The sequence below is a fragment of the Equus asinus genome, chromosome 25, assembly GCF_041296235.1.
Source record: "Equus asinus isolate D_3611 breed Donkey chromosome 25, EquAss-T2T_v2, whole genome shotgun sequence".
Lineage (NCBI taxonomy): Eukaryota > Metazoa > Chordata > Mammalia > Perissodactyla > Equidae > Equus > Equus asinus.
In genome coordinates this window covers 19,915,923-19,930,829 of record NC_091814.1, presented here as the reverse complement: position 1 = coordinate 19,930,829, position 14,907 = coordinate 19,915,923, and the positions used below count along the sequence as shown (strand labels likewise).

Below are 14,907 nucleotides of genomic sequence, written 5' to 3'. Positions count from 1 at the left end.
TAATAAACCTTTGTTTTTTTTCCAAAATTTTCTTATGGTGAATGCAGAGGGCATCTTGCAATCATAGTAAGAACCACAAAAGCCAGTCCAGTCACAACACTGGTAATACATAGGCTGAGACTAACACAAGAGACGTTCCTCTTTTTATGCCTGTTCCTTTGTCTCCTACTTTGCACAGATCTGGGTGGCAATTAGGGGCAGCCACTTTTGCTAATCTGCGATTTTCTATTATTTTCCTTTTCAGCAGCTTCATGCCAGCTTATATAAGTGGCAAAAAGGGTTTTGCATCTGCTTTGACACTTTGTATGACTCATGTTGTAAAACATAGTAAGACATCACACTCATCAAGTGTCTCTATATTAGGAGCCTCATGTGGAAGCAAAAACCTCATGTGGAATTTACAGTTATAAAGGCATTTTCCATTTGAAAAATAAAGAAAAAGTTATTTGAATACTAGCAAATCCACTGCTTGTCATTTTCAGAGAACCTAGGGACAACCTTGGAGATTTCTCCTGAGAGACTTGAACAGTTGGAAGATGACCACCACCTAAAAATGCAGAGCTGCCAGTGTTGAAATACAAACAGCATTTAGGAAGGCAGCCACGTGAATATTTTTAGAACCCAAAGCAAGATAAGATTCTTTACTTCCCCTTTTATAATTCTTGCAGAACTCATCTAAGTACCGCCCTCCTGTCCTCCTGTGTGGATGCAAGTTAAACCTGGCCTTTGGTGAGACAGACTTTCCCTGCCCTCAGCAAGGGCCAGGTCCCCATGCTTCTGTGGCTGCTGCTACTCCTCCTGGGTGAGTGGATTGCTCAGACTGGGACAGGGGTCTTAGTTTCTAATGTCAGCCAGGGGAAAAACCAAGGCACTTCTGTCTCCTCTTGCACTTAGGGTTCAGAGACAGACAGCAGGAGAATGAAAATGAGCAGAGCAGTGTTCCCAAGAAAACCAAAGTCTCTGAATACAACTAGCAGAGCAAGTCAAGAATGTTACCCTGGGTTTCTCACCCATTTCTTTTCCATCTCATAGGAAGCTTGGATTTTTCTTTCTGCCAAACTGCAGCTCTAAATCCCTCAGATAAAAAATTACTTTCAAAACTTAGGCAATTGAGGGAAGACTTACTGAGAAACATAACTCCTTCCCTGAGATTTTAAGTCATTATTTAACCAGAGATTGAAAAAGTGAGGAACAACACCAAAGAAATGACGGGGAGGATAAGTCACTTGTCTAAGCCCTTTTCTGCCTCTGCACTGCTAGTTCAGACTAGAGAGGAGAAGAAGGGAATGAAGTATGCAACAGCAAAGAGGTGAGCTGGAGTTGTGGATACAGTCATTCATGTTTATAAAATAAATTATAGGCTAATTTTTGTTTATCTGTAGGGATGGGTTCTGTAGAATTGGGACAAAGAAATGAGGAAGAAAAAATGAAGAAGTGGTTGTGGCTGGGTTGTTGGAAAATTTCTCAGAGAGTATGTAACTGAAAATGTTTGAAAAACATTGCTCTATGCTAATCTTTAAATCTTGGTTCCCTCACAGCTCCTGGAAGAGAACAATCAGGTCAGTTTTCCCTTCTCTATATTCCTCCTGGTCTCCGAGCATTGGTCCTCTTGGCCAGCACAACCTGCCTCCATAAATGAAGGATTCAGGGCTGTGCCAATGTTGGTGGTGTTGCTACTCTGAGGTCATGCTTGTTGCTATAGTGGGTGAGCAGACTCTCCCCTGATTTCTCCAGTTCTTTCCCTATTATCAGGATGCTTCAGTGTAGAGAGGAAGGAAGCATTTTCAGAGGGAAGAGCAGAAGCAGGAGGCTCATGTTGGGAGAGCCTCAGATCTGATCTCCTCTATTCCCTAAGACCCTTCCCTCTGTATGTCCAAACTAGTGCCACTAACAAAGGACATAGAAATAGTTCCCATCCACAGAGGAAATGCTACAGCCAAATCTTTATATATCTCCAAAAGGAGCTCATGTCACTCTCGTGCTTCCACTTCTGGTCCCATTAGTCAGTTGCAATTCTATACAGAAGTATGATTTGTGTATATGATTTCTCAAGCAGCCCATGCCCCTTCACTCAAATTCTTTGTATCCTTCAATTATTGACTGTGTCCAACTTAGATGGAGAATAGAAAAAAGTTGCTTTCCCCATAGAATCTCAAATTAAGCAAGGTTTAATAATAATGAAAAGCTAGAAAAAACTTTGTTCATTAAATATTATCACCAAGTAGGAAGTGGTTTTTTAAAGTCTAGGACTTGCCTCTGAGGTATACACATCTCAGGCTCACATTTACCTTGGTAAGAATATACAGGTCAAGCTCATTTCAGAATCAGCCCACCTTGAGACGCCCTTATAGTGTTTGCCCAGCTACAAGTCACATCTCCTGAGCTTTTCTGAGCCCACACCAGGGACCTGAGAGCTATCCCTTATGACACCCACCAGCTCACCTTCAGGCCATACAAAGAATGCAGAAGAACAGATTCTGCCCCAGGCATTTCCCAAGGTTGTTTCTGTTCCATTTCTTACCCAGGTCCTAATAGGAATTAGTTTAGGGAAACTCCCAGCTGCAGGCCAGGCCCTCCCCTGTTCTCTTACCCACTCCCCATTCACCTTCACGTGCCTTCATCTTTCTATTTCCTGTTCAGGATTAGCTCCAAAAGCTTTTCTTCTCCTTACTCCTCCATGGTCCACACACTTCAAAGGACAGAAAGTGACTCTCAAATGCAGGGATTCCCGTTATCCAGCCTGGGGAGATGTATCCTGGTATTATAATAAGAATTTGATGAGAGAAGAATCTGGAGAGATTCAAATAAAAAAGTCTGGATATTACAAATGCAAGACCCAAGTATCTTCCTTCAGTGATCCCGTACATGTGGAATTTTTGTCTGGTAAGGAAAGAAAGGAAGAGTTTCTGAAATAAAACCACTCGTCAGCATGTCTGAGGGCTGGGTTAATGCAGAGAGTCCATGAAGCGTGAGATATTGGAAGTATTGACCACAGAAAATAATGAAATAGGGCAGCAGTGGATGCTGCATTGTCTGTCTTCTCCATCCAGAGAAGTGTCAGTTACCTATAACTCACAAGGCAAAGAGGGACCCACGTCTGAATAAAGGTATGGTATAAAATTTCTATTTTAACAATATTTATGGGAATTTTTTGAGGACATTTCCTGGGATTAGTTCACTGTCCTAGGACAATGGAGAGTCAGGGATTGGAACCACATGGAAATGTTGATGGAAGATATTTGCAAGCATGTACAGGACTGTAGCTCTTTCATCGTGAGCAGAAATGAGAGCTTGAAGAAAGAAGCAATAAGGGTAAATTGGTGTGTTCCTCTACTCTTTGCAGACTGGCTGATCCTCCAGGCTTCCCACCCTGTATTTGAAGGAGACAAGGTACTTCTGAGATGTCTGGGGAAGGAAGAAGAGATTCCTAGTGAAAAGATTTACTACAAAGATGGAAAAAAACTTGGCAGTACTTATAGTACAGAGGCCATCATACTAAATTCAGTTTCCCTGGAAAATAGCAAATATCATTGTACTGTGTCTAGGAAGGATTTCTGGAGTTCATGGAAAGAAACTTCAAAACCTCTAAGGATCCAAGTTCAAGGTAATGGCTACACTTCTGTGGGTAATAGGGCTCAGGAGGGAAACAGTGCGTGTGGATTGAGGGAGGGTACTCATCAGTGGGGATTTCATGAAAAGCCTCTTTTGAGCCAGCCATGGGAGGACGATGAGAAGTGGTTCCATCTGCATGGGTCCCTATCTCCTGATGGCTGGTGCTGACAACAAAGGTGTGTCTTTCCAGGCACGCTGGGCCTCACTGCCCTGAGAATTATATTTGTTCTTCTCTCTAGAGTTGTTTCCGCCTCCTGTGCTGACAGCCAGCCCCTCCCAGCCCATAGAGGGGAGCCCAGTGGCCCTGAAATGTGAGACCTGGCTTCCTCCACAGAAGTCAGACACTCAGCTTCAATTCTGTTTCTTCAGAGAAGACCAGGCCCTGGGGTCAGGCTGGAGCAGCTCCTCAGAGCTCCAGATCTCTGCCATATGGAGTGAAGACTCAAGTTCTTACTGGTGCCAGGCAAAGACAGTGACTCACAGTGTCATAAAAAGAAGCTTGAAATCCCAGATACTTGTGCAGAGTAAGTGTCTGTAGGGCTGCTCTTTCAGAGTCAGAGGTGGGGAGAGGAGAAGAGAACAGTGACATCTGCTCACTGGGATAATGAACATAAGGGAGAGGAGATTCCTGCTATTCTGATATCCTTCTTTGTTTAGGTTCTACAATGGCCTAATCTTCCTAGAGCAGTTTCTTCCATCTAAGCCATGTAATAGCAGTTATTGATCAATTACTGGGTGCCGAATGCTGTGGGGGCTACAGAGACATACAAGATCTGTTGTATTCTCTCATGCGTAAACAGATAACTAAAAGCACAGATGACCACATGCTGTATTTAGAGGTCTCTTTGTTGCTTCCATTTGTTGATCTAAACTTACTCCAAAATAATCAGAAAAGAGGAACATAAACACAAACTGGAATAGTCAAAGAAGAATGTGGGAAGATAGAGGTGAGAATGGAGAAGAGTCTTGAAAGAGAAGAGAGGGGTTTGATTCTGAGTAAAATCAGATCAGGATAGAAGTAGCATTACCATTGCTCTCTCTTATTTTGTGGCCCATTGGTGCATCAAAGTTTCCTTAGAGACAAATGTCCATAAAATATGACGGCAGTCAACATTAGGTTTAAGATTAAGGGCCTGATGCCCACATTACTCAAGAATGGGAATTGTCTGTGAGAGGAGAGGAGCTGCTCCCATTGTAATAATATACTCAATTCATTCCTTAATTCCTACTTTGGACCCCTGCCCATTGAACCTGCTGCTATTGGCTTAATCATGGCAGGACCAGCCTTCTCCTTGACCTTGAAGTCTCTGCCATCAAGACCCTCATGTGTCATCTTGTGTCCTCCCAGGAGTCCCTGTGTCTGATGTGAATCTAGAAATCCAGCCCTCTGGGGGGCAGCTGATTGAAGGAGAAAATCTGGTCCTTATCTGCTCAGTAGCCAAGGGGACAGGGACTATCACATTCTCCTGGCACAGAGAGGGCACAATAAGAATTTTGGGAAGAAAGACCCAGCGTTCCCTGTCAGCAGAGCTCCGGATACCTACTGTGAAGGAGAGTGATGCTGGGAGATACTACTGTGCAGCTGACAATATTCATGGCCCCATCCTCAGTAAACTGACTATGGTCACATTGAGAAGTAAGTTCCCAATTTCTTTTACTTAGCCTTGGTTTGCAAGCCAGGGTTTAGGTTCTCTGTAAGCTGTGAGGATCTTGTGAAGGAGGCAAAGGAACAGAGCTGTGAAGATTTAAAAGCTAACCAAGGAATGGCAAAGAGGGCAAAATAAGTTGAGGATACCTTACTTCTTGTGGAGAGGATTGAGTAGTGATGAAAACAAAATTATCCAGGATTACTCCTCATGACTCAAGGGATCTATCTATTTTTAGCCTCCTCAAGTGGAGTTATGAACGTGTCACAGCTTCAGAGTCCTTCTCTGACAGCTTTTTTTTCTCTCTCAGTTCCAATGTCTCGCCCTGTCCTCACCATCAGGGCTCCCAGGGCCCAGGCTGTGGTAGGGGATGTGGTGGAGCTTCGTTGTGAGGCCTGGAGAGGCTCTCCTCCAATCTTGTACCAGTTTTATCATGAAGATGCCACCCTGGGAAGGAGCTCAGCCCCTTCTGGAGGAGGAGCATCCTTCAACCTCTCTATGACTGCAGAACATTCTGGAAATTACTCCTGTGAGGCTGACAATGGCCTGGGAGCCCAGCATAGTGACAGAGTGACTCTCAACGTCACAGGTAAGTAGGATATGTCCATAGCAGTTGCATCCAAGAAAAGAATATGTCTTCTCACAAACAAAGCTCATTTGGGCTATTTTCTAGTGTGATGTCCCAGCAGACTCCCCACTTTTTCTGCCTCCACCTGAAGGTTCTGGGATTCTTCCCTCTGGCTATACATTCAGTAACTTAGACAATTTCTTTATTTCCACTTTCATTGTCATCAACAGCCATATATTCCTAACAGTCTTTCTAGTAGAGGCAAAAAGACTTTCCAAAATACCAGATATATGATGGTTCAGCAATTTCTGATGAAGGAACAGCCTATAGAAAGCTTTATTTCTAAATTCCTTTGGACAAAAGCAAATGACCAGATCATTCCTTGACAAAGTTTTCTGCCCATGCTCCCATCCAATATAAATTCCTACTTGGCTCTCTGGATCACTAGACAAAGTGTCTCTCCTTGTGGACACCCACAGCTATCAGAGCAGCAGAGTTTTTCATGGCCTTCAGACTGACGACCTGTCTGGCCTTCTCACTTTCTCCACATGCCTCTGACTCTTTGAATGTTAGGATATCATTGAATATGATGTTCTCGGTATCTCCAAACAAAATTTTTCTTCACCAGAGCTATCAAGGCATCTTTATTTCCCACTTCCAGTACATGTTGGCAATTAGTGATACGCCCATCCATTTGGGAGAGACCCATGGTCCATGCCATGATCATTCCAAAGTACCTGGCATTTAGAAGGTGAGGAGAAGCACAGGGACTTAGGAAGAGTTGGCAGGATTAAGAGATGTGATGGTGACTCCCAGTGCCTCAAACCCTTACATTCTCTGGATTTTGCCATGGCTTCTTGTTCTCCAGCTATTCCAAACTATTGTAATACTTATGATATCTAGGTTAATAATGACTCTTCCTATGGGCCAACTTTGGGTTATGATTTAAGGAAGATTAGAACCTGGGAGAGCCAGATAGTGTGCTGATACTGGGATTCCAGTATTGAACAAGAAAGTGTCTATTTATGTGACCATCAACAAGTCTCCCTACTAATCTTGTCTTCGATTTTCCCACTGATAAAGTAATTGAGTCACGTAAGTCATGGAGTCACACACATTCCTGATCTTACACTGCTGTCAGTTAAAAGTGTTGAAAATGTATCATAAATATTTTTTATTAGTTATATACATGTTCTACTGTATTAACTTAATATACACACTATTAAACACAGAAATATAAATTAAATAAGGATGAAATAAACAGTATTTTAAAATATTCTTGGAATCTTTGACTAAAATAGTAATTGAATATGATTTTTTTCACTTTGAAAATCTTGGTTTACTCTTTGTAGTACAGTTATTTGAAGCCTGGTTATAAGTTTGGCTTATTCCAATTGATTTCAGTGGCTACTATTGAACAAAAGGTGTCTTGCCAAGATATCCAGATCCAAGTGGAAACAAAGCATCTGTGATACCCATTTTTCAATCCAATATACTAATTACGCAAAGATTTTCCTTTAAATTTGGCTAGTAAATTTCCATTTTTATTGATGTCGTTAAGTTATTTTTGCAAAGTACCTGGGAAGTGTTACATATTTCAATTTATCACAGATTAGTTCAAGCTTTGAAAGATGTATAAACTGGTTACAACATGCTGTTTAACTACATTTTTAAATGTATAGATATAAATTTTTGAAGTGACATATTGACATTTTCTGATAATAAAACCAGATAGAAGTGTAACTATGTTTAAACAACCATTTACAAAATATTATCTCTATCACATGAGTTTATTTATGAAGCATTAATAATGAGTACTGTTAAGTCTTCTTTTTAGTGCTGGACTAAATATTATACTATTGGGTCACTGATCACCAAAATACATAAATAAATAAAAACACCAAAAATAGAGATCTCATCAAGATGGCGCTGTGAAAAGACGTTGAACTCGCCTCCTCCCACGAATACAACCAGGTTACAACAATTTTGGGAAGAATCACCCTGGATTGAAAACTGAAAACTAGATAAAAAGAACCCCCACGACAAGGGACAGTCCTGATGAAAGCAGAAGAGGCAGTAACTCCAGCCAGAGAGGAAAAAAGCCACCTTTGGGAGCAGCGGAGCTTCTCAGCTGGCCAGGCGGGAGCCACCCTAAGGTACGAGCCCTCCCTGGAGGAGTGAGGTCCGGAGCGGGGGCAATACTGCTATAACCATCCTTTGGACTCAGCCCAACTGAGATGAAGGTCTTACTGCCTGGCTTTGCTGGCTATTAACTGCAGTGAGGACGCCCCCAGAAAAGCTATTGGCCGAAAGCCAAAAAGATCCGCGTCTTAAAGGGCCCACGCACAAACTCGCTCATTGCAGCAACCTAAAATCACCAGAGAGAAGGCTGACTGTCCTTTGGTGAAACAAGACTCACCTGGTGGGCTCTGGGGGCATCTTGGTGAAAGGAGGGTCCTCTCCGGAGACTGAGACATTGGTGGGGGCCATTGTTCTGAGCTGGTCCAGGCGTGCTGATACGGACACCGGTGGGGGCCATTGAGGTGCATCTGTTGGGCTGTTAGCCCAGGGGTCTGCCACACCCACTAGAGCACAGATTTAATCCAGTTCAGCCAGGGCAGGCAACCCGCCCTAGGGACTGACCCCACCTAACAGCAAGCCCTCAGGCTACTTTTCAGCCTGCATTGACTGAGTGCCTTGATCCTCTACAGGCAGGCAAGGGTGTCTGCCTCTGTGGGGCAAGGCTTGTGTGAGGACCAGGTGAACTGTGGGGGGCATTGGGGCAGAGGTGGGGGCCTCTGCAGTGTGGCATTGGGGTACGCTCCAGGGGGTTGAGAAGTACGCACAGACCAGGACTGTGTTGACAGTGTATGTGGTCCAGTGGGGGGTGAGGCTTATCAGTGGCAGAAGACTTATGCTTCACAAATAGCCATAAAAAGGATCAGACCCACCTTCCAAAGCCTGAAACAACTGAGTGCCTCCATGCCAAGGGCTAGCCCCACTCAGCTGCACTCCTAAGAGAACTGACAACAGCCTTGTTGGCCTCAGGCCTATTACAACTGTATGCCCCTGAGCCTAGCAACCAGCTACACTGGGTACCAACCCAATTAAGAGGACAGTTGCAATAAGAGTGTGCTGATAGACTTTGTAGCCAACAGTGCTGAGGCCCCTCCAAACAAGATTTACAAACAGCTGGCCAGGGAAGGAAAGATCAGACTCCCTGGGTACCTGCAGTGGGAGCAACCCTGCCACAGCAGAAGAACACAAGTAGCCCACAAAGGGGTCACTCCTGGTTCTTATGGTCCGGTGACGAGAGGGAAGCACTCTGCTGGGCCTCATAAGGCATCTTATACATAAGGCCACTTCTCCAAGATCAGGAGACATAGCCGACTCACCTAGTACAAAGAAAATAGCACAGAGAAAGAGGCATAATGAGGAGGCAAAGGAATACTCTCCAAGCAAGGGAACAGTACAAAACCTCAGAAAAAGAACTAAGTGAAACAGAAACTAGCGACCTCCTGGACAAAGAATTCAAACAAAATATAATGAGGATGCTCACAGATATGTGGAGAAGAATGGATGAACACAGTGAGCACATCAGCAAAGAACTGGAAGATATAAAATAAAATCAATGAGAAGTGAAGAATACAATACTCGAAATGAGAAATTCACTAGAGGGACTCAATAGCAGAGTAGAGGAAGCAGAAGAACAGATCAGTGAGCTAGATGAAAGACTAGAGGAAATCACCCAAGCAGAACAGAAAAGAGAAAAAAGAATTAGACAGAATGAGAACAGTGTAAGGGAACTCTGGGACAATATCAAGCATGCTAGCATTCGGATTATAGGGGTCCCAGAAGGAGAAGAGAGAGACAAAGGGGCAGAAAATTTATTTGTCAAAATAATAGAGGAAAATTTTCCTAACCTGAGGAAGGAAACAGACATCCAAGTTCAGGAAGCACAGAGAGCTCCAAACAAGAGAAGCCCAAAGAGGCCCACACCAAGACATATTATAATCAAAATGTCTAAAATTAAAGACAAAGAGAGAATCCTAAAAGCAGCAAGAGAAAGGCCACAGTGACATATAAAGGGAAGCCCATCAGGCTGTCAGCGGACTTCTCAGTCGAGACCCTACAGGCGGGAAGAGAATGGCATGACATATTTAAAGTTCTAACAGGAAAAAACCTACAACCAAGAATACTCTATCCATCAAGGCTCTCATTTAGAATAGAAGGAGAGATAAAGAGCTTCCCAGACAAGCAAAAATTAAAGGAGTTTACCACCAAGAAACCAGTTCTACAAGAAATGCTGAAGGGTCCTATTTAAGTGGGAAAGCAATGACCACAAATAGAGATAAAAGAGAAAAAATTATCAAAAAAACCCAAAACAACAACAACAAGAAAAAGCAGGCAATAAAATCACTTGTAAGGTGAAAGTATAGTGAAGGCAGCAGATCAACTACCTGTGAAGATAATATGAAGGTTAAAAGACAAATGTACTAAAATCACCTATTTCAATGATAAGAGGGTAATGGATAGACACACACTAAACAAAAGACTATATATGATGTGAAAAACATATAATGTAGGAGGAGGGGAGTGAAAAAGTAGAGCTTTTAGAAAGAAGTCAAGCTAAAGAGTCTATCTACTCAATATAGACTGTTATATGCATAGTATATTAAATAGGATCCTCATGGTAACCACAAACCAGAAACCTACAACAAGCAGGAAAAAAAGTAAGACAAAAGAAGTCAAACATATTACTAAAGACAGCCATCAAACCACAAGGGAAGAGAGCAAGAGAAAAAGAAAGGAACTGAGAACTACTAAAACACCCCAAAAAAAGAAAAAGTGACAAAATGGCAATAAATACATATTTATCAATAGCTACTTTAAATGTCAATGAACTAAATGCTCCAATCAAATGCCATAGGGTGGCCAACTGGATAAAAAAACAAGATCCATGTATATGCTGTATACAAGAGACACACTTCAGATCTACAGACACTCACAAACTGAAAGTGAAAGGATGGAAAAAGATATGCCATGCAAATGGCAAAGAAAAGAAAGTAGGGGTAGCAATACTTATATCAGACAAAATAGACTTTAAATCAAAAACTGTAATAAGAGACAAAGACGGGCACTACATAATGATAAAGGGAACAATCCAACAAAAAAATATAGCACCTGTAAATATCTACGCACCCAACATAGGAGCACCTAAATATATAAAGCAATTATTAACAGACATAAAAGGAGGAATAGACAGTAACACAATAATAGTAGGGGACTTTAACACTCCACTTACACCAATGGATAGATCGTCCAAACAGAAGATCAATAAGGAAACGCTCACCTTAAAGGACACATTAGACCAGATGGACTTAGTAGATATATACAGAACATTCCATCCAAAAACCACAGAATACACATTCTTTTCAAATGCCCATGGAACATTCTCCAGGATAGATCATGTATTAGGCCACAAAACAAGTCTCAATAAATTTAAGAAGATCTAAATAATACCATGCATATTTTCTGACCACAAAGGTATGAAACTGGAAATCAACTACAGAAAGAAAACCAGAAAAGCCACAAAAATGTGGAGATTAAACAAAATGCTACTGAACAATGATTGGGTCAATGAAGAAGTCAAAGAAGAAATAAAAAAATTCCTGGAGACAAATGAAAATGAAAACACGACTTGCCAAAATCTGTGGGATCCAGCAAAAGCAGTTCTACGAGGGAAGTTTATAGCAATTCAGGCCTACCTCAACAAAGAAGAAAAATCCCAAATAGACAATCTAAAAGCACACCTAAAGGTACTGGAAAAAGAACAACAAACAAAGCCCAAAATCAGCAGAAGGAAGGAAATAATAAAAATCAGAGCAGAAATAAACAAAATAGAGACTAAAAAAACAATAGAAAAAATTAATGAAACCAAGAGCTGGTTCTTTGAAAAGATAAACAAAATTGACAAACCCTTAGCCAGACTCACCACGAAAAACAGAGAGAAGCCTCAAATAAATAAAATCAGAAATGAAAGAGGAGAGATTACAACGGACACCTCAGAAATACAAAAGGTAATAAGAGAATACTATGTAAAGCTAGACGCCAACAAATTGGACAATCTAGAAGAAATGGATAAATTCTTAGAAACATACAACCTTCCAAAACTGGACCAAGAAGATGTAGAAAATTTGAATAGACCAATCGCCAGTAAGGAGATCGAAACAGCAATCAAAAACCTCCCCAAAAAATAAAAGTCCAGGACCAGATGGCTTCCCTCGTGAATTCTACCAAACATTCAAAGAAGACTTACTACCTATCCTTCTCAAACTCTTCCAAACAATTGAAGAGGAGGGGAGGCTTCCTAACTCCTTCTACGAAGCAAACATTATCCTGATATCAAAACCAGACAAGGACAACACACACACAGAAAAATTACAGGCCAATATCACTGATGAACATCGATGCAAAAATTCTCAACAAAATACTAGCAAATCAAATACAACAATACATTAAAAAGATCGTACATCATGATCGAGTGGGTTTCATTCTGGTGATGCGGGATGGTTCAACATCTGCAAATCTATCAACATGACACACCACATTAACAACATGAAGAATAAAAAGCACATGATCATCTCAAAAGATGCAGAGAAAGTATTTGACAAGATACAGCATCTATTTCTGTTAAAAACTCTAAATAAAATGGGTATAGAAGGAAAATACCTCAACATAATAAAGGCCATATATGACAAACCCTCAGCAAATATCATTCTCAATGGAGAAAAACTGAAAGCTATCCCTCTAAGAACAGGAACCAGACAAGGATGCCCACTGTCACCACTCTTATTTAACATAGTATTGGAAGTCCTAGCCAGAGCAATCAGGCAAGAAAAAGAAATAAAAGGGATCCACATAGGAAAAGAAGAAGTGAAACTGTCACTCTTTGCAGACGACATGATTTTATATCTAGAAAACCCTAAAGAGTCCGCTAAAAAACTTTTAGAAATAAAGGAATACGGTCAAGTTGTGGGATGCAAAATCAATGTACAAAAATCGGTTGCGTTTCTATACACTAACAACGAAGTACCAGAAAGAGAAATTAAGAATACAATCCCATTTACAATTGCAACAAAAAGAATAAAATACCTAGGAATCAACTTAACCAAAGAGGTGAAAGATCTGTGCACCGAAAACTATAAAACATTGTTGAAAGAAATGGAAGAAGACACAAAGAAATGGAAAAATATTCTGTGCTCTTGGATTGGAAGAATTAACATTGTTAAAATGTCCATACTTCCTAAAGCAATCTATAGATTCAACGTAATCCCTATCATAGTTCCAACAACACTTTTTATAGAAATAGAACAAAGAATCCTAAAATTTGTATGGAACAACAAAAGACCCTGAATAGCCAAAGGATTCCTGAGCAAAAAGAACAAAGCTGGAGGTATCACACTCCCCAATTTCAAATTATACTACAATGAAATAGTAACCAAAACAGCATGGTACAGGCACAAAAACAGACACACAGATCAAGGGAACAAAATTGAGAGCCCAGAAGTAAAGGCACATATTTATGGACAGCTAATATTCGACAAGGGAGCCAAGAGCATACAATGGAGAAAGGAGAGTCTCTTCAGTAAATGGTGTTGGGAAAACTGGACAGCCACATGCAAAAGAATGAAAGTAGACCATTCCCTTACACCATGCACAAAAATCAACTCAAAATGGATTAAAGACTTGAATGTAAGACCCGAAACCATGAGACTTCTAGAAAAAAACACAGGCAGTACGTTCTATGACATTGGTCTGAGCAGCATATTTTCAAGTCCCATGTCTGACTGGGCAAGGGAAACAAAAGAAAAAATGAACAAACGGGACTACATCAAAAGCTTCTGCACAGCAAAGGAAACCATCAACAAAACGAAAAGACAACCTAACAATTGGGAGAAGATATTTGCAAACCACATATCAGATAAGGGGTTAATATCCAAAATATACAAAGAACTCATACAGCTCAACAACAAAAAAACCAACAATCTAATTAGAAAATGGGCAAAAGATCTGAACAGAGATTTCTCCAAAGAAGAAATACAGATGGCCAACAGGCCTATGAAAAGATGCTCAACATCACTAGCTATCAGGGAAATGCAAATCAAAACTACAATGAAGTATCACCTCACTCCGGTCAGAATGGCTATAATTAACAAGACAGGAAACAATAAATGTTGGAGAGGGTGTGGAGAGAAGGGAACCCTTGTTCACTGCAGGTGGCAGTGCAAACTGGTGCAGCCACTATGGAAAGCAGTATGGAGTATCCTCAGAAAATTAAGGATAGATCTACCATATGATCCAGCTATTCCACTGCTGGGTATTTATCCAAAGAGCTTGAAAACACAAAGGCATAAAGGTACTTGCACCCCTATGTTCATTGCGGCATTATATACAATAGTCAAGACTTGGAAGCAACCTAGGCGCCCATCAAGGGACGAATGGATAAAGAAGAAGTGATATTTATACACGATGGACTACTACTACTCAGCCATAAGAAATGACGAAATCCAGCCACTTGTGACAACATGGATGGACCTTGAGGGTATTATGCTGAGTGAAATAAGTCAGAGGGGGAAAGTCAAATACCATATGATCTCACTCATAAGCAGAAGATAAAAACGAGAGAAAAAAAAACAATGCATAGCATTGGAGATTGGACTGGTGGTTACCATTGGGTAAGGGGGAAGGGGGACAGGCAAAAGGGGTGATTAGGGTCACATGTGAGGGGATGCACTATAATTAGTGTTTGGGTGGTGAACATGATGTAATGTATAAAGAATTCGAAATATGATATACATCCGAAAAAAAAATTTAATAAAAGGCTAACAATTGGAAAAAAAATCCACCAAAAGTAAAATAATGATCTTCCATCTTAGCAAAACGCATGGGTAGTCTTTATATTTACCTCCTCTTTTAGAACTGTGCCACCAAATAATTGAAAAAACTCCTAGGTGGTACAAAAAGATACTGTGATTATAACCCAATTTCATTACAAAGCATTTTAAAGACTTTAATTAT

The 14,907-nt window shown here is 41.0% G+C and overlaps 1 protein-coding gene across 4 annotated transcripts in view; it reads left to right on the top strand.

Moving 5' to 3' along the window:
• The first annotated feature begins 598 nt into the window (after positions 1-598).
• The window catches only part of FCRL3 (Fc receptor like 3), a 94,492-nt gene continuing 80,183 nt past the window's right edge, over positions 599-14,907 (top strand). For 2 of the 4 annotated variants that reach the window (XM_070496975.1, XM_070496968.1), the window contains exons 1-7: positions 659-802; positions 1,539-1,559; positions 2,641-2,883; positions 3,344-3,604; positions 3,852-4,136; positions 4,961-5,248; positions 5,569-5,847. In XM_070496975.1, the coding sequence (XP_070353076.1) occupies positions 772-802; positions 1,539-1,559; positions 2,641-2,883; positions 3,344-3,604; positions 3,852-4,136; positions 4,961-5,248; positions 5,569-5,847 (1,408 nt within the window). In that variant the 5' untranslated portion in view covers positions 659-771. Of the gene's footprint in view, positions 803-1,538; positions 1,560-2,640; positions 2,884-3,343; positions 3,605-3,851; positions 4,137-4,960; positions 5,249-5,568; positions 5,848-14,907 lie in introns of all 4 variants that reach the window. The other 2 variants (XM_014836885.3, XM_014836883.3) reach the window with 2 other exon arrangements.